At 42.3% G+C, this 18,409-nt stretch overlaps 1 protein-coding gene across 2 annotated transcripts in view; it reads right to left on the minus strand.

Moving 5' to 3' along the window:
- Positions 1-430: 430 nt before the first annotated feature.
- Il5ra (interleukin 5 receptor subunit alpha) overlaps positions 431-18,409 on the minus strand; it is a 30,341-nt gene continuing 12,362 nt past the window's right edge. Inside the window, exons 9-11 of one of the 2 annotated variants that reach the window (XM_059256821.1) lie at positions 5,437-5,525; positions 4,406-4,490; positions 431-517 (exon numbers count right to left, since the gene is read on the minus strand). In XM_059256821.1, coding sequence (XP_059112804.1) covers positions 431-517; positions 4,406-4,490; positions 5,437-5,525 — 261 coding nt within the window. Of the gene's footprint in view, positions 518-4,405; positions 4,491-5,436; positions 5,531-18,409 lie in introns of both variants that reach the window. The other variant, XM_059256820.1, reaches the window with a different exon arrangement.

Consider the following 18,409-nt stretch of genomic DNA (forward strand, 5'->3'; position numbering starts at 1 on the left):
ATGTGGTCTCACTCTGGATGGGCTCCACTCTTCCTGTCACTGTAGCTGAAAGTGCTACTGTTGGCAGCTCAAACCAAAGTAAACACATGACATTAGCTTGAAAAACTGTCTCCTGTGTAAAATGTTCAAGGTGAGCCATGCAAATTGCAAACGCTGGCCTGTATAACCAGGTCAGGTGATACTTTATATACTGTGGGTGGGGAAACAAGGCCCCCTGCTCTGTTGCATCCATTGTCCTACTGTGAGCAAGGAGGTTTTGATGAGGCTTGTACAAGTTAAGAGATGGGACATTGGAGACTCATATATGTCTGGATGTGTTGCCTGGTAACCAAATTGAGCATTGTATGTTCATTTGAAATTTCTTCTTGCCAGGAAATATTAGTCCTTGCTTTTATCATGGAGTCCTGTATGAATTCTTTTCAGATCACCATCAAAACATGGAATTTTCCATGACTTCAAATCCAGCCTCTTCCACACAACTTACAGCTTCAATTTGGGTTTCATTCCAAGCGGCTTTCTGCAAAACAAAATACTTCCTTACATGTCTTTTAGAGAACATCCCATCTCTTTGATGTTTTTCATCTGTTTGTTTTAAATCGGTTTGAAGTAACTCTTAAATAACAATAGTCTGTTTAGCAAATAAGAAAACTTAAATGGAAAGGAGAAAAAAATATCCATAGACTTATCTCCCAAATATACCCTACTGCTTCTCCTCAGCCTGCCTCCCTTTTTTTTAATACATTTAAGTGTCCTTTATACTCATGATGAAGTAACAGGGACACACAGCTTTATCTTTATAAAATATATTGCTATTATCATTATTATTATTGATGTTCTGCCAATGAGATATATCCCCTAGCTCTTGCATAGGTGTATGAATTTTTTCTTTATAGCATCATATAATATTTTAAGTATATTTTGTATTTTGGGGGTCATGATGTTGTTCCGGGGATTGAACCCAAGCCTTGTACATGTTAGGCAGGTATTCTCCTCGGGAGATACATCCCAGTTAGATGTGATCATATTCCACTCACCAATTACAATCATATAATTTGAGGCTAGAGATGAAGTTCAGTTGGTAGAGTGCTGCCTAGCATGTACAAAGCACTAGCTTGGATTAAACCCAACGTGGAGGTTCATGTCTATAATCTCAGCACTTAGGAAATGGAGGCAAGAGGATCAAAATTTCAAGGTAATACTCAGCTATATATCCAGTCTGAGGCCACTCTGCACTATATGAGACCCTGTCTCAAAAAATAAGATTCTAGTAAAGTGGAGCATTTGTTTTTACTCTAACTTTAGATAACACATAAAGCTAATAACAATTAGAAATTATGTTAAAAATATCATCTTAGGGGCTGGAGAGATGGCTCAGAGGTTAAGAGCACTGACTGCTCTTCCAGAGGACCCGGGTTCAATTCCCAGCACCCACATGGCAGCTCACAATTATCTGTAACTCCAGTTCCAGGTGATTTGACACCCTCACACAGACATACATGCAGGCAAAGCACCAATGTACATAAAATAAAAATTAAAATTAAAAAAGATCATCTTATTTCTCCCTCATGTCCTCAACCAGCACATTTTTAACACCCACTCCACTCAAGCTATCATGCTATATATTGGGCATAATCTGAGAAACACAGCAGACATGATTCCTGAATTACATACTTTATATTATGGATAGTGGGCATAATGTAGGGAAGCATCCTCTCTGGTTACCACTGGAAAAAAAAGTCAACTAGAAACTCATCTTCAGTAAGTTTGAAAACTCAGAGTTAAATCTAAAAAAAAAAAAAGAAAAAGAAAAGAAAAATAAAAACAAAATGTTAACTGTCTATTGAATGTTGTAAAATAATCTCTAAGCTGAAGTCTGAAGAAACAAAAACTTGCTTAGCAACAACTCCAGGATGACCCCTGGCTCCCAAGCCCCATGACCTTGAGCATTCCTACCGAGTACGGAGGTGCAAGTCACAGTGACCCCTAAATCCACTGTTTTGTATCTGTGTGTTCAAACAAGTGCTCTTGTTATTATTCAGACTATGCAGTGTAATAGCCACCCACGCAGCATTTGCAATGTGATTATTTGAAGTAATTTTAAGAGGATTTATAGTGTGGAGCAGAATGTGTAGAGTCTAAGCAAATATTGTGCCATTTTACATCAGGACTTGACTAGCACAGTTTTTGACAACCACAGTGGGTCTGGGCACAAATCCTTCCTAACCCTCACCATGAAGGATCAGCTCTCAATGTAGAAATTTATTTTCCAATAGGCAGGTGCTTACCAGGGACCATAGTGCCAATAGCACTCATGGGCCTTCTTTTTCTCATCTCAGGGTCCCCATGAATGGAATGGTGACTGTTGTCTTTAGGTGCAGAGGCTAGAACACACTGCTGCATGTAGTCCAGCTGTTGTGGTCAGCTCTTTACTTGTTCACACGTTATCTTAGGCTCAAACTTAAGACCATAATACTGGAAACACCATATAGTACGTTTTTAGTCCCTAATTCTCTGTGCCCGTCTCTGACCTCCTTCTCTCTTTTCCACAATCTTTCATGTAAATCTCTGCAATGGGTGCATAGAGTAAGTTATCCTGAGAAGCTAGGCAATGTGGACATTAATCTGAAAGCAACTTGTCTACCCTCAAGTCATTATTCTACACACATGACTTGATTTTAATTAATAACAAACAAGAAGTTCAGAAAGGAAGCTCTTAAGCCAGTCCCATTCACCAGCCCCAGAATATTAACAGATTCTTTCCGGACTCTATAGGGAAATTAGAGACCAGCCTTCAGGTGCTTCATTAAGAGAACAGGACAAGTGACTAATGTGTCATATTTAACTTTAGTGTGCTTTCCTCTGCTACAACAAAGAGGAATGAACAGTGCCCACTCAGATGCACAGCAGTAGATCCACACAGGACCTGCTCCTTTCTGAAGAACTATAGATAAGCCAGCATGGAAGAAAACAAGGAACAAAGGCAGGGTAGCATGACTCTCTGGCCAGTCTCAGTTATTTACTTCAGTAGTTTAGTAGCCTACTGCCTATAAGTCATTCCAAACTCAAACTGTAAGGGACTCTAAAGAAATTTTGGGATTTACTTAAATGAACCATTTTGAGGAATTTTTCATCAGCCTGCCTTTTCCTCTAACTAGCCATGAGATGCTTCATCCACATCTATTGAAGAAACTTCTAAATTTGTTAAGAAAATTCCTTGATCTAAGTCAGAAGCCAGTGAATGAAGCCCAATCTGGCTTGTTATCTCTTTTTGTAAATAAAGTTTTATTATAACACAGCCATGCTTATTCATTAGTACATTTTATGTGGATACACTCTTTATAACAAATAATCCTACCTTAAATGCTTGTTACGTCTTTATAGGAAGAGTTTGGTGCCCTTTACTTCAATAGCCACTCGGCTGAAAGGTAAAGTCGACAAAGGGCAATAACTGTACACAGAAAATATTGCAATGTTGCTGAAAGAAACTAAAGAAAACCTCAATATATGGAGATGCTGATAAGAGTATTAAGATGTTGCTTTCCCCCCAGATTAACCACAGAAGCTCAAATTTACCACAGACTTCCAGCTTCTTGCCTTTAATCCTAGCATTCAGGAGGCAGTCAAGTGGATCCATGAGTTTAAGGCCAGCTTGGTCTACATAGTGAATTTTAGCCAAGCCAGAGCTACATAGTGATAATTCATCTGAAAATCCAGCTGTCTGTCTGCCCCCATCCCTTCCCACCACTCCTTTTCCCCCTTAGAGAAAATGTCAGGTGGGCTCTAAAGTGTATGCAATAACTCAAGATTTAATCAAAATCTCTGGAGGGAAAACCACTTTGGGAGACCTCAGCCTACATCATGTCAAGTTTTACCACAAAGCTATAGTAATCGTGATAATACTGTTTTGTCAGGATCTCATCTATGCCTGTTATGTACTAAAAAGGAACTTAAGATTTCATGTTGTTGGAGGAATTACCAGAGATCAGTTAAAAGATGGTGGCTGTGAAACTGAAATTCAAGTTGAACTGGCAAGAGCCCTTGTCATTGACTAAGACTTTCCCTAAATGTTGAGACAGTAATAACATCTATAGCTAACTACACACACACACACACACACACACACACACACACACACACACATACACACACACACACAAAGAGAGAGAGAGAGAGAGACAGAGACACAGAGAGAGACAGAGAGAGACAGAGAGAGATACATATAGGTATTGAGTGTTGCATATATGTGTGTATATATACATACTATATATACATTATATACATTATATACATACATACATATACATACACACACACACACACACACACACACACACACACACACACAGAGCTTGATACTCATCCCAGGGCACTTAGAATATCACCTCTTTGTGTCTTTAAACATTACCTCATAGTCAGTCACCACAAGGAGATCTTTGATGTTACTCTTAGGGGCTGGAATTGGTGGAAATAACTTGATCCATATGTGACACCTGAAAACCAGGGAGGAATTGGGTGAGTGTAAACAGTCCTCTTGCCTAGATTTCTACTCAAACATTGACCAAGTTGGTTCCACATGTAACTACGTTGTAAATTTAGATTCTCTGTTCGTTAAGATTTCTAAACATCTTATCATCATTGAAAACCTTGGAATGCTGCCAGGCTGGGATGTGGCTTCTGAGATCTCCAGGGAAGAGGAAGTCCTAACTGTTTCACATCAGGCTCATTGCCAGGCCTGACTTCTGAAGATGAGTCGGCAGCATCCTTTGCTTGGCTTCTCATTCACTGCTCATTCTAGCTTTCCTCTTTCAGCTATGCCAAATTCACAGCTCCCTCTCTTCTTTCCCTTTCCTTTGGACTGCTGCCTATCACCCACAGGCATCCAAATATAACATGTTAATGAGTTATTACTTATTAATTCGGAAGTTATTTTCTAAGTTGTTAGGCTAAAACAGAACTTTGCCTTAGCGATTGGGGGGTGGGTGCATGCAGCCATTTGTGGGCTGCAAGGTGGGACTTGAGATCTGTGTAGCCTTCAGAGAAACTGCATTTAACCTAAGGACAGCCACTCTGGACCAGGAGCCTGAAAGCCAGGAAGAGATCAACCCCTGACCCATATGTGAAGGCAGTGTGGTGACTTCAGAGTTGGGTGGCCTGCTGCCTTTTTTATAGGAGATGTCAAAAGACAAGCCAGTGTGGAAGGGGGAAACGGTGAAGGAAAAGAACACAGTGTCAAAAACCTCTACAGAAATGAAAATATTGTCAACAAATTAGAGGAGTGTGTGATGGCTGAGGACTGTGCTGTGTCCTGTCTAGCTTCTGTATGCCGTGTTTTATTTCAGCCTGACCAGCATGCTGTAAATTCCACCTGATAATTGGCATGGGTAAGGGTGCCCAGCACACTGCAAAGTCTGCCCTCGAATGTTAAAGAATACCTACACTCTGCAGATAAGTGAGAAGATTAACAAGACGAAGCAGGCGGTGGCTGGCAACACAATGAGATGCCACTCTGCCAAGGGTTTCTTCTCCTTTCCTGGGGAGGAGAGAGAGCGAGAAAGCAAAGTCAGAACCAGGGATAATAATCAAAATGTTAAGGAGGGCAGCAGAGGGATTGGGTTTGAGTTGAAGGTGCTGGGTGGTGCTAAGCAAGGACAAGTAACTAAACACTGAGCCGTAGATGTCTCTTCTGCCAGGGTTGTTAGGAAGGGGAAATGAAACCATGGCAGTGAGGCCTTTTAATTATTATTAACTTAAGCAGGATTAATTCAGCCAATCAACCAATGTTTTAGAGCCCACCGCCACCCTGTATCACTTAGATAATGGCACTTAGAGCTTCAGATGAGTAGTAGGGTCTTAGGTGGAAAAGTTAAAAAAGAATGAGGCTACTCAATAACCTCATTACAGTACAGGGTGTGGTTGATATATTGTTACAACAGGGAAACATTATTTTTACCTACTTGGAAAAGAAACTTCTGGAGGAAGTATGAGAAAATATTCATAGTTAGCAATGCAGGCATTAGAGCCAACGATGAGCACTTTATGGCTGTAATTATCCTCAAAGTATCTCTGACCTTGATGCCCATTCCACAGCTCAGAAAATAAAAAGTTGTCATTATCATTCCAGGAAGTTTTCTACAGATCATCCTGTCCTCTAATTTGTTCCTACTCTATATTCAGAGAATTCTTCTATGGGCTTTAAAGACTACATCAGACTGAGCAGGAGTTGGGGGTGCTTGGGTGTTGTCTGTTTGATTTTAGGAATTCACGCCTGAGAAATCAAAGGTCCCTCTAAATGGTGTTGGGAGGAGTAGTGTTCTTGCTAATTTGCCTTACTCACTTTCAGGGGAAAAAAAAAAGCAAATCCTGAGTTATAGTCAGTTCTCTTTCCTAGGGAAAGAGCTCATTTATTTATTTATTCATTCATTCATTCATTCATTCATTCATTTACTCATACACTTAGCAAGTGTCTGCCAGGCTCTTGTAAGGTATACAAGTTACTGTGGCACAGTGGTTAAGAGAGTGCATTTGATACCTCCCATCCTGCAGCTTGGAGTTCAGCAAGGGAAATCTGCAGAAGGCAAATAATGACTCAGGCCATAATTTGTTGATAGCTGCACTTTGTAAGCACTGTGGTGACATTCAAACAATGTTACACTGGGATAAAAAAGGTCCCAAACCTTGCTATAATTTCTTCTATAAGACAATAAATGCTTATAAATGGAGAGTTTGAGCACTTGTGACTATCCTAAGGCTTTCAAAAAAAAAAAAAAAAAAAACCTCAAGTTGTTCAAAGCCCACACACTGTTCAAGTATCACAGGAGAGAGCTGTCTGGAATTAATGCTAGTTCTTGCTTCTCCCCACTCTTCCCTGTTACCCTCCCAGCATCCTTGGTCAGGTTTCTTCTCTACCTTTCCAAAGCTTTCATTTCTTCCTTCATCTCTTCCTTTCTGCTTTCAAATATTCATAGAGTCCTTTATCTTGACTAAGCTGTGACCCTGCTCAGCTATCTTCCACAGCTACCATCAATTACTTTTTTCTCTCACTGCCCAGGCTAGTATCTTAAATAAAGATTCAGTCTGCTGCACTGTCAGACCTCACGAACTACTTTTGAAGTCACTGGTAATGTCTTCCTAGAAAAAAACCAAAAGATCCCTTGTTTCCTGTCCTAACTTGATGTCTTCTGATCTCTCCCCTAAATTTCTTCTTTTCCTTTAAGATAATTTTTGTGGCACGATCCCCTATACCCCTAGACTGGCCTCAAACTCAATATGTAGTGGAGGATGAACTTGACCTTCTGATCTTCCTGCCTCTAGTTCCTTAGTACTCTACCACACCTAGTTTATGTCATGCTAGGGATCAAATCCATTGCTTCGTGCATGCTAAGCAAGCACTCTACCAAGTGAGGCACATCCCCAGCCCGTCCTTTAAAAAAATCTTCTTAGCATACATTAATTGCTCAAAACCACAGGACTCATTATAACATTTTCATATGTATACATTATATACTTCTATCATATCTTCCCATTGTCATCTCCATTTTGAATTCAAGCTGCCTATAGCTGAGTTAAGTGAAGCCATGGCTCTTTCCTGAGATGGTCCCATTCTTCTGTGGCACTTCCTTCTCCTTCCAAAATCACAGCTGGACCCCTTTCAGTGCATCTCTTGACTTGTTCTCATCTCAGTCTGTTATTTGAGCACTGAAAAATTTGTTTGTCCGACCTACACGTTTTAATTCCATGAAATCCACAAACGCTTTTCTTTTCCTGCCCCTGCCCTGACATGCAGCTCTAGGTTTACATTATAAAATCCCTATAGCCCAAACTCACTTGAATCTTTTGCAAATCTAAGAATAGCCACAACCAAATTTATGTTCTTCATTTCATCAAAACTATTCTCAGCCAGGCATGATGCTTCATGGCTACAATATCAGAATTTTAATGGCCAAGATAGAAGGAAGGTGAGTTATAGACACTCCTTGCCTAAAAACAAACAACCAAAAATGACTTCTTTCACCAGCTTCTCCATTTCAGTCTCTGACCTTCCAAGACCCAAACCTGAATCCTTGGAGATACATTGTTTCCAATTTTTATAGCTCCTGTTTCTTCTTCACACCCTTAGTATACATGAGCTCTATGAACAATTATAAATGAAAGGCTACATGCTTCTGCCTCCTGCGTCTATCCTTGTTTAGTCTGGAGACCTGGGTTCCAGACTTGGCTTTCAGTGAAGCTGGACATTTGGGGGCTTGGTAGTCTCACCTCAAATCAAGTTAAAACACAGAATCCTACAAATCCCTTCCCCCACAGACATGCTTTTTTCTGGTAGCACTTTTCTACCTAGAGCACCATCACTTCATTACATATCCTTTAAACAAGACTAATTTTACTAAAGCAGTGTATTTTTACTGTTAATAGTTTGAAAGTTAAAGTATAAAAATATGAAAGTTATCAGTCACAAGGATTAACTAAGAACTTATTCTCTACACATATTTTGTATGTACTTTTAAAAAAGTGACTAGACACAATGTACACCTTTAATTTGCTTCCAGAAGCCACTGTGCAGATGGAAAAAAACAGAAGTAGAGAAAGGCAGTCACCTGAGGATACACAGCTATCCAGGAAACGGGAAACAAAGCCCATGATTGGCTAATGATTCCATCCCTAAATGTAATGTAGAGTTCCAAGTCCATACCTCTCCATCTGTAAAACTGAGGGTGTGCTATGTGTGCTGGGGCTTTACTTGGGGTATTTTAGGTGTCTCTTTACTCCATGTATGTAGAGATAATGTATTTGTTTAGTTAATGTATTCTAGATGTTTCTTTGACATCAAGAACCACCACCAATAGCCCCCAACACCACCACCTTTGTTGCTGGACCTGCTTCACTGGAGGAAAAGCCTGTTTTGTGTTAGACATATATTTACAAGCCTCCTCTTTAGCTGAGGTTGGCTGCTCTGTAAACTTCCAGTGTGCTTGACAGTCCCAGGCTATTGGGTGGGACTAAATCACTTTATTAAAACCCCAAGCTAGGGCTGAAGAGATGGTTGAGTGATTAAAAACTTATACTGGCTTTGCAGAAGACTGGACTTTGCTTCTCAACACCCATATTAGGCTATGTAGAACCATCTGCAGCTCTGGCTCCAAGTGATCTGATACTTTCTGGTCACTGAAGACACCACACACATGTATGTACATAAACACACACTCAGACACACTCACACACACACATGTATATACATAAAAAGTCTTTAAAACCCTAAGTTTGTCTTTTCTTTTCTTAATGTTTTTGTGTCTATTATACGCAGGCCTTAGCACCCTGGGAATGGCAAGGCATACCTGTCATTCCGGCATTTGCAAGGCAGAGGCAGGAAGATAATCACAAGTCAGAGGCCAGCCTGGTCTACATAGTAAGTTCCAGGCCAGTCAGGGCTGCATAGTATGATACTGTTTGTTGTTTGTTTGTTTGTTTTCTCCTTTTAAAAAAGTGATTGAAAGTCATTAACCATGTTGTCTATTTGTTCATAACTATGTTACAAAGACACACAGCAAAACTTTGAGTCCTATGAAAGAACAAGAAATGTTGTAAATATTATCATGGTCACACACTCAATAATTTGTGGCTCAAATTGTACAATACCCACTGGCCTGATACGCCGAGTCCTGATAAGAGTACCGTTGTCTTCTAACCATGATTACAAAAATCTTTTCAGTTATACCACTGGTTTATTCATCTTACCTCTTAACTTAGATAAGTGTAGATTCTCAGTGAATGAGCAAAAATCAAGGAGGCAACTGATTTTACTTCATCCAACTAAAAAATAAAGTTCTCATTACATGGAAACTACTGTGTAGGAAACCGAGTCATGGGTAGTGCTTGGAAGGAGTTAACCGGGCCTCTCCAGGCTCTCCTTCTATATCACCATGTGAAGAGTAGAACTCATGCTCAAGGCCACAAGCATCGTGAGCTTCACCTCAAAGAAAATATGTTGACAGGTCAATCCAGTGCAAGAGAGCTTGTTCACATACTGTTGAGTAAAAATGACTTGTCAATTGCCAGCAGTTCAGTTATTTAAATTTTATTTCTACCTCCTTTCAACATTTATTTCTTTTATGATGGAAGGCTGTAGGTACCAAGGTACATGTGTGCAGATCATGGGACAAATTGTAGGAGTTGGTTCTCACTCTCCTTTAACCATGTGATTCTCAGGGATGGACCCAGGTCATCAGGCTTGGCAGCAAGCACCTTTACTTCCTGAGCTATCTCACCAGTTATTTTATCAATGAGAGCGAGAACAGGGAGCAGAGCGAGAATGAGAGCGAGAGCGAACGAGAGAGAGAGAGAGAGAGAGAGAGAGAGAGAGAGAGAGAGAGAGAGGAGAGAGAGGAGAGAGAGAGGGAGAGAGAACTAATAATTATAAAAAGATGGATCCAAGCAAGGACCTTCTCTTGTCTGGCTGAAGGCAGAACAGCAGATCAATATTTCAATACTCTAAAGTTGAGACATTTTCAGGTGTCCTAGAACACATGACCTCAGAGCTTTCCTTTCTTAATCTCATGGGCAAGACTCTGGGCTTGATCCTGAGACTGGGACTTTAGTGGGGAGGGGATAAAAGGAAACAAAAGAAAGTTCTAAGTAATATGAATCATTTGTCTGACTTAAGGAGCATTTCTTACATGTTATTCATCTTGAAGTCACAGATGTTTCTTAAGAAATTGTTGGGAATGGGGTCTAAAAAAGCCAGTTTGTATATCCAGGATAAGTCCTAGTCCCATTGCCAGGGGACCCACAAACACATCAAGCCACGCAACTGTCACCCACATTCAGAGGGCCTAGTTTGGTCCCATGCAGGCTCCCCAGCTGTCAGTCCAGAGTCCATGAGCTCCCATTAGTGTGGGTCAGCTATCTCTGTGTTTTTTCCCATCATGATTCTGACCACCCTTGCTCTTACAATCCTTCCTCCCTCTCTTCAACTGAACTCCAGGATCTTGGCCAAGTGCTAGGCTGTGGGTCTCTGCATCTGCCTCCTTCAGTCACTGGATGTAGGTTCTATGATGACAATTAGGGTAGACACTAATCTGAGTGCAGGGGAAGGCTAGTTCAAGAACCCTCTCCACCATTGCTATGAGTCTTAGCTGGGGACAATCTTGCGAGTTCCTGGGTTTTTCCCTAGCTTCAGATTTCTCCCCATCCCCTTAATAGTACACTGTCAAGATATCTCTTTCATTGCTCTCCCTCCCCATCTCTCCCCTATGTTCTCACCTCCCTTCTCCCATCCCCTCCCCTCTATTCCCCCATCTCAGTTTGCCCAGGAGATCTATGATGCAATGCCTTACTCAGCCTTCATGCAGGAGGGGCTAGGTCTGGCCCCAACATGGTATAACAGCCTGTGTTGACTACCCAAAGGAGGGGATGGGGGTGGGATAGGGGTAGGTGGGGAGGAGAAGAGGAGGGAGGGGGAACAGGGGTTGGTATGTAAAAGGAAAGAAAATTTCTCCTTTTTTAATAAAAAATTATATATAAAAAATATGGTTATCAAAACAGAAAAAAAAAGATAACTGATTCCTTCAAATTGTCCTCTGACTTCCAAATGTGGGCTGTGGCACAGGCTTGTCTGTGACACACACCCCTACTCCCCACCTGAATACACATAATAATAAATAAATATAATTTAAAATTAAAAGTTGTTGGGTACTCTCTCCTTCCTTTTTTTTTTTTCTTTTCTTTTCTTTATTTTTATCCTGACATGATTGAACACCGGATGGCCTGGGAATTGAACCCACATCCTCTGGAATATCAGTCAGTGTTCTTAACCGCTGAACCATCTCTCTCCTCAGGGTACTCTCTTGCTTGTACAGAGATGTGCTTTTGAGAGAGGGAGTTGCATAGCCTGTCCTATGGAAAAGCCCACCGGCCCATCTGCCTCATTTCTGGGTGCTCTGCAGATCTTACCAACACAGCGTATTTAGAGAACTCAATCATATAGTTCAGATGGCTTTGTTTCCCATGATTTTTGACATCTCAGCCAGTTGACCTTACAATAAGGAACCTCATGGAAACTCTGTAGGAAGTGTACACTGGGTAAGATGGATGGTGACAATAGAGGACAGGAAATCTCTAGGTGATGATAGGCTAGCTTCCCCTAGCTGCCTCTGGCTGCCTTGGAAGCTCGACTAAATGACTCATATCTTGGTACAGCAGCCTCTCTGGCTCTAGAATTCTGTGATCTATTAGTTGGGACTGAGAGCTCGACAGAGGTGAATTTGATTCCTAGGTCTATTCCACCTTAGTCCATACAAGTGTGTACTTTGACAGCTTCAGTATCGATTTTGAATCTGACTCTGACTCAACAATAGGTTTGAAGCAAACATACTAATTAGTAAATTGATGGAGCCCTTCCAATAAAGCAGCCCTGCTGTGTTTTTAAACTAGCAGGTGGTGGGAGCAGTTTAAATGGTGTCAACAGGGTTGAGTAATTAAGATGGTGTCAATATGTTAGTCTGTGATACAGGGTTTAACTAGCTTCTTGTGGCTTTCCCCTTTTTGGAGGCTGAAGCGGTTGGTGTCACTCAGGAAAGGTTCCCAATTCAAGCAAAAGTCAAAAGTCGCCTCCTGTGACTGAGCTTTCTCTGGCAGCTTTCAGGTGGACTCTGTGAGATCAGCTGGCTTGAGGAGCCAAGGAGAAAATAACAACAAACAAAAGGTAGGGGCAGCAAAATGCCTTGTATAAAACCCCAAACCCACAGGCAAACGCACAAAGCTGTACGCTCCTGGAGAAGCTGGGCTCAGGCAAAGGACGGTGTGGCAAGGCCATGGAGACTGCACTGTGTACGTGAATGACTTGACAAGCTTGGGATTGAGTGGAAGCCTGGTGGTTTTCATAACCCCGACTAGGCCCAGACAGGATGGATCACAATGGGGATCCTTCTTCTCTGCAGGCTTCCCATAAAGAACCTGTGCCTTCCAGAGCTCCCACAAACTCAGAATTCTTCGCTGTGAGCAGCTATGGAGCCTGTTTTTGCGAACCCGCTAAAGCAATTGCAGGCTGACTGCTGAGGGTGAGGAATCCTGCAGAAGTGAGTAACTCAGGACCGAGAGGTTTGGGCCTAGTTCTGTCTCTTGCTGCTGAGGTGACCTTCCTTGAGCAGTGGATTTGTTTCACTTTGTGTATTGCTTTGAAGCTGGGAATAAGAGTGAGCAAGTTAACACACACAAAGTGCTTAGCGTCTGTGCCGGTCCACAGTAGCCAATCAATCCATGTTTGTGGTAATTATGATTGGGATTAATGCATTGTGTCAGAGCAAAGGCATCGAGTTAATTTCCCTAGATTCTCCAGGGAAGACCACAATTGCAGAGCTGTCAGACTCCTCAGGTCAAGAGACACAAACACCAGAATTCTGGGTACACAGGAAGAAAGAGGTCAGAGGTCACGGTTAGTCTCACTCCTCAAGAATCTGAATTAAGCCGGGTGGTGGTGGCACAAGCCTTTAATCCCAGCACTCAGGGGTGAGGTGGGAGGGGGCAGAGGCAGGTGGATTTCTGTGATTGCAAGGCCAGCCTGGTCTACACAGTGAGTTCCAGGACAGCCAGGGCTATTACACAGAGAAACCCTGTCTCAAAACAACAACAAAAAATTTTAAAAATTTGAAAAAAAAAAAAAAAAGAATCTGAATTAAGATGAACATTGCATTGGGCTGGTAAGGTGGCTTAGTGGGTACAATAGCTTATCACACAAGCCTGAAAGTCTGTGTTCAGATCTCTGGAATCCACACCAAAGCCTAGCACAGCAGCCCAGGCATTTGTAATCCTGGCAAAAACTGCAGGGGAATGGGAGGCAGAGAAGGGAGAATCTGTAGAAATCTGAGGGCCAGCTAGCCTGATGTGTGCAACTGGAAAGAGCCTAATGCTAGGCCCAACACCCAAAGGTTGTCTGTCCTCTGACTTCCTCAGTGAACTGTGGCACATGCATGCCCATACTCACACACTCATAAACAAACCCGCACACATGTACTCACACATCACACACACACACACACAGTGAGTATGGTGCACAACATGGAATAAATATTTAGACAAAAACTGCCTGTGGAGGTCAATGTAAACAACTCCATTGCTTGGCCTAGATGGAGCCTGAGCAGACCAAGAACTAGCAGAATATCACATCTGCAGCAGTCTACATCCCAAGCCAGGTCTATCTCTGTGCCTCAGTTTCTCAGGCTTGAACATAACAAATGGAACAAGGGAGCGTCAGTCAGCACACACAGGTGTAAAGCCAATCTTTTTGCCAAGTTTCAGGCCTATGCCCAGTGCTTAGCAGCTTTGAGTAGACCTTGTCTTCTTTCCCCCATCTACTTAGTAGATGGGCAGATCATTTGGGCAGATATTCTGGATACTGTAAGTTTGCCTCTCACATGGCCAGGCACAGAGATCCGACCTTTCCTTCACCTAAATTATTGTGCATAGAGGATTGATTGGTGTGGCCACACCTGAAATAAAACAAAACAAAAAACAAACAAACAAACAAACAAACAAAAACCTTGGCATTAGGGGACAGAGCCTGAAAGCTTACTGCTACCCTTCCTTCAAGATAGTGGGACAGCCCTCAGAGCCGAGGTGGTCCAGCTTGAGGCTTACCAGGCAAGATTCATCCAGCCTTGAAACCACAGAAGCCTGAGTCAAAGGAAGGAGTTTGACTCAACTCCAATGTCTACCCAGGTGAAATCCCCTATTTTCAAAGAAAAACCCAAGGTCACAGCTGTGACAGTAGCCAATGAGGGGTTTTCCTTGTTGCTACTGGGTCACCTCTTTGTCTTTCCAAGCATTCCCCCCTCTGAACTCCCGTGTTGACCCTTCTCTTACCTCATGAAGCTTTGAACCAGCAGATTATTTTGGGAAACCCAGAGCAAGCCAAGCGGGCTCTTTCGTTTTTCCTGTTTCCCTTTCTTCTTCCCTTTTCGGGTTTATACCTTGTCTCACCACAGTGTGAGAATTTAAGAAAGAAGGGCTGGAAGAGAGGAAAGAGACAGAGAAAGGCAAACAGACAGACAGATGAAGAGGGTCCGGGGAGAAACCTCCAGGCCCAGAAGAGAGAAGGGGTGAGACGCAGAGCTTGAACTTCTCTGATAGGCTGTAAAAACATGAAGGAAACACAGTGGTCCAAGATGACCCCATCTCCTCCCAGCTTTTGAGTCCATAAGCTTCAAGTGGAGGTAAACTGCTGCACGCATCTGTCATAGGCACCAAGTCAAAGAAAAACGCCTTCCCTCCATCCAGTCCCCACTCCTGTGTGCCACATTGGTTTGGGCTTGGCTCTGACAGTATGGCCACCACACATGTCCACCTGCACACACACACACACACACACACACACACACACACACACACACACAGTGGCTCACACCATAGCAGGAAAGTGAAGGTCAGGACCTCCTCTGAGTGGCCTGTCTTTGTTGCTGAGGGATTTGTCATAGCAGACAGCAGCAGTAACCCTGTGAGCAGTGACCACACTGCTGACTGAGCCATGTGAGAATGGGGGTGACTGAGTCTTGTTCTGCTCCCTATAAGTGCACCCATCTTAAAGCTGAAGAAAGATTTTTGAAAGAACACATTTTCACTGATTTCTAATAATGCCAGGTACAGAGTGGCAGATAAAGCCTTCAGTGAGGGTGGAGCAAACCACTGTTCACATGAAGAGGGAGTCCAGTGATTGTCAGGTCTAACCTCTTACCAAGAAATAGGTCAGCTCCTAACCAAGGGCATAGCTACAAATAAATGCAGTCAACCCTCACATTTCCATGGGGCAGGATGCACCCTGGGAACATTTATTTCCATAATTGCTTGCTCCACACTCAGTATTTGAAAGTCACAGAGTGGAGGAGAGAAGAAGATGTAAAAAAAAAAAAAAAAAAAAAAAAAACAGAAAGCTTCAGAGACCAGGGTCCAGGACACAAAAGTTTTCAGTAAACAGGAGATGGCAGAGATAACACCAGAACAGAAGAATCCGGAACTTCAAGTTTGAGAAAAAGAAAGACCTTGAAATTGGGAAGTTCAGCTCTTAAAGCAGAAGCCAGCTGCTGCAGGGTAGTTGATAAGGAGTACTGATAAAACAAAACTGCTACTATTGTTTATTTTTAAGAGAGAGAGAGAGAGAGAGAGAGAGAGAGAGAGAGAGGGAGGGAGAGGGAGGGTGGAAGGGAGGAGGAGGAAGAGGAAGGAAGGAAAGAAAAGAAAGAATGAAAGAGAAAAAGGAAAGAAAGAAAAGAAAGAAAGAAGGAAAGAAAGAAAAAGAAAACCTATGCTCTGTATGCTCTGAAAATCCCAGGGCAAGAAGGCAGATTCAAAGCAAATCTCAAGAAGATAGAGAGATCTTATTTGCTGGCTGTCCTATTCACTGCATCTATACCCCCTGTGCTTATTGGACTGGCCAAGGATCTTGCCCAGCAGAACAGAAGTCCCCTCCCCCAAGCCAAGCTCTCTACATCATCAATCCAATTTCCTGTGTCTCATTCTTCATGAAGTAACCTTGGGCTATAATGGGTTAATTAGTTAAACTATCCTAATTTGCTAATTGGTTCTTATGGCACTTATTTGGGGAAATTATATATTAGTAATCACTCCTTGGCTATTTGACAATGACTGAGTCACTTAATATCTTCAGGCTTCCATTTCCTTAGCTTAATTAAAATAACGGAGTGAACATAATATCAAAGTCACGGGGTGATAGTGAAAATCCAGGAGGGCTCCCAGGGGCTGTTTGTGAGGCAAGGTAGGAGAGATGGAAGAGTGTCTGAAGGAAATGAATATAGCAGCAAAACTGTCTGAGAGACTGCAAGCTGAGCATAATTATTACTGCATCCTCCAGGGGTAAGGAAGAGCCATGCAAAATGTCCCTGAGGGGCTTGGACTTCCTATTATGTTTATTAATCATCTTGATGAAAACGGAGAGTCTGCATTGATTAAATTCACTAATGATCCTAAACTGAGCAGGGGAGTAAATTCCAGAAAGGATGGATTTATAAGGTAAGCGCTAATATTAATCAGCTCGTCTTCATGAAATGGGTGGCAATAAATGAAATAGGATTCGCAGTAGCAAATGGCAATGAAGTATACCTGGGAGGGAAATATAATGAGGCCAGGTCCAAGCCAAGAAGCAGTTATTTTGGAAATGGTAAGAGAGCGGGAGAGGGGAAATGAGTAATACGTTAAAAACAAGCTTAACGTAAACTCTCAAGATGGATCACAATCTTACTCTCAGTGCTTTGGTGATGAATATTGGAGAGTGGAGTCACAAGAATGGCAGAGTTAGAAGCAACCAGGGAAAGAAGTGTCACATCTACAGGTGAGGGACTTAGGACCAGAAAGGTTACTTGTTACTAGGTCAGAGTAGTAAAACCCAGACTAGCATGCTTCTTCACTCAGTCCCCTGTGTGGTGGCAGACTATCACTCCCTCTTACAACCTGAGTTTATTCTGAGAATCTGCAGCGCTGTACTGTGCTCTCTGATTACTTAGCCATCTCTAACTTGGGCCATTGAACTACACACTGGCAGAGCCACAGCTAAAATCCAGATCTGATTTTGTCTACTGCTGCTTCCTCACCCTCTTAAGTTCTAAAGTGTCAACAGTCAACACCAACTATAACTTCAAGACTCAAGCACTCAGCAAACAATACTGACTTCTTAGCCAAGATTCTGACCTTGGTCTCTACCATACTCATCTGAGGTCTCTTGGTCCATATTCATTTTTTTTTTCCAAATTTGTTTAGGTTGCAATATAGGGACAACAATGAGAAACATCAGTAGCTTCAGGCCAATGAGAGTTGTACACTTGAGAAACACATAAAACCCTGAAAAAAGAATCCATGGAATACAAATATGCAAAGCTTCTGCTACAGGATTTGACAAAATTAATAATCTTGTTTCAAATTCCCTGAGACTAATGACTCTTGGTTTTCTCTTGGGGCACAGAATAAGTTTTATTTGTGCAAATGACGTGTTTTTGAGAGCGGTCCTATGTGTACCAGGTCAGTTTAGTTTAGCCAGGGAGAAAGGGAGGGAGAAGAAGATTCACCTCATCAAAATTATGAGGTAGGTGAGGCTGTCCATTTTTCAGTTCCCCATACCCCACTTTCAGTTCCTCTCCCTGGGAAGCTCATGGTGCTGCTCCTAGCAAACACACACACACATACACACACACACACACACACACACACACACACACACACACACACACACACACACACCAGTGCTGCCAGGCACTGAATACAGCAGTGTTGGTCGTGTATTGAACAACTGTAGGGGGTGCCACAGGAATTCAGGGCAATGTTCTCAGCCTCCTTACAGACCCAGATCAGTGCTCCACCTCTCAAGGCCTTCCATCATTCCTCTCTCCCCTGGAAATGAACCTGATAACATCAG

The sequence above is a fragment of the Peromyscus eremicus genome, chromosome 3, assembly GCF_949786415.1.
Source record: "Peromyscus eremicus chromosome 3, PerEre_H2_v1, whole genome shotgun sequence".
NCBI lineage: Eukaryota > Metazoa > Chordata > Mammalia > Rodentia > Cricetidae > Peromyscus > Peromyscus eremicus.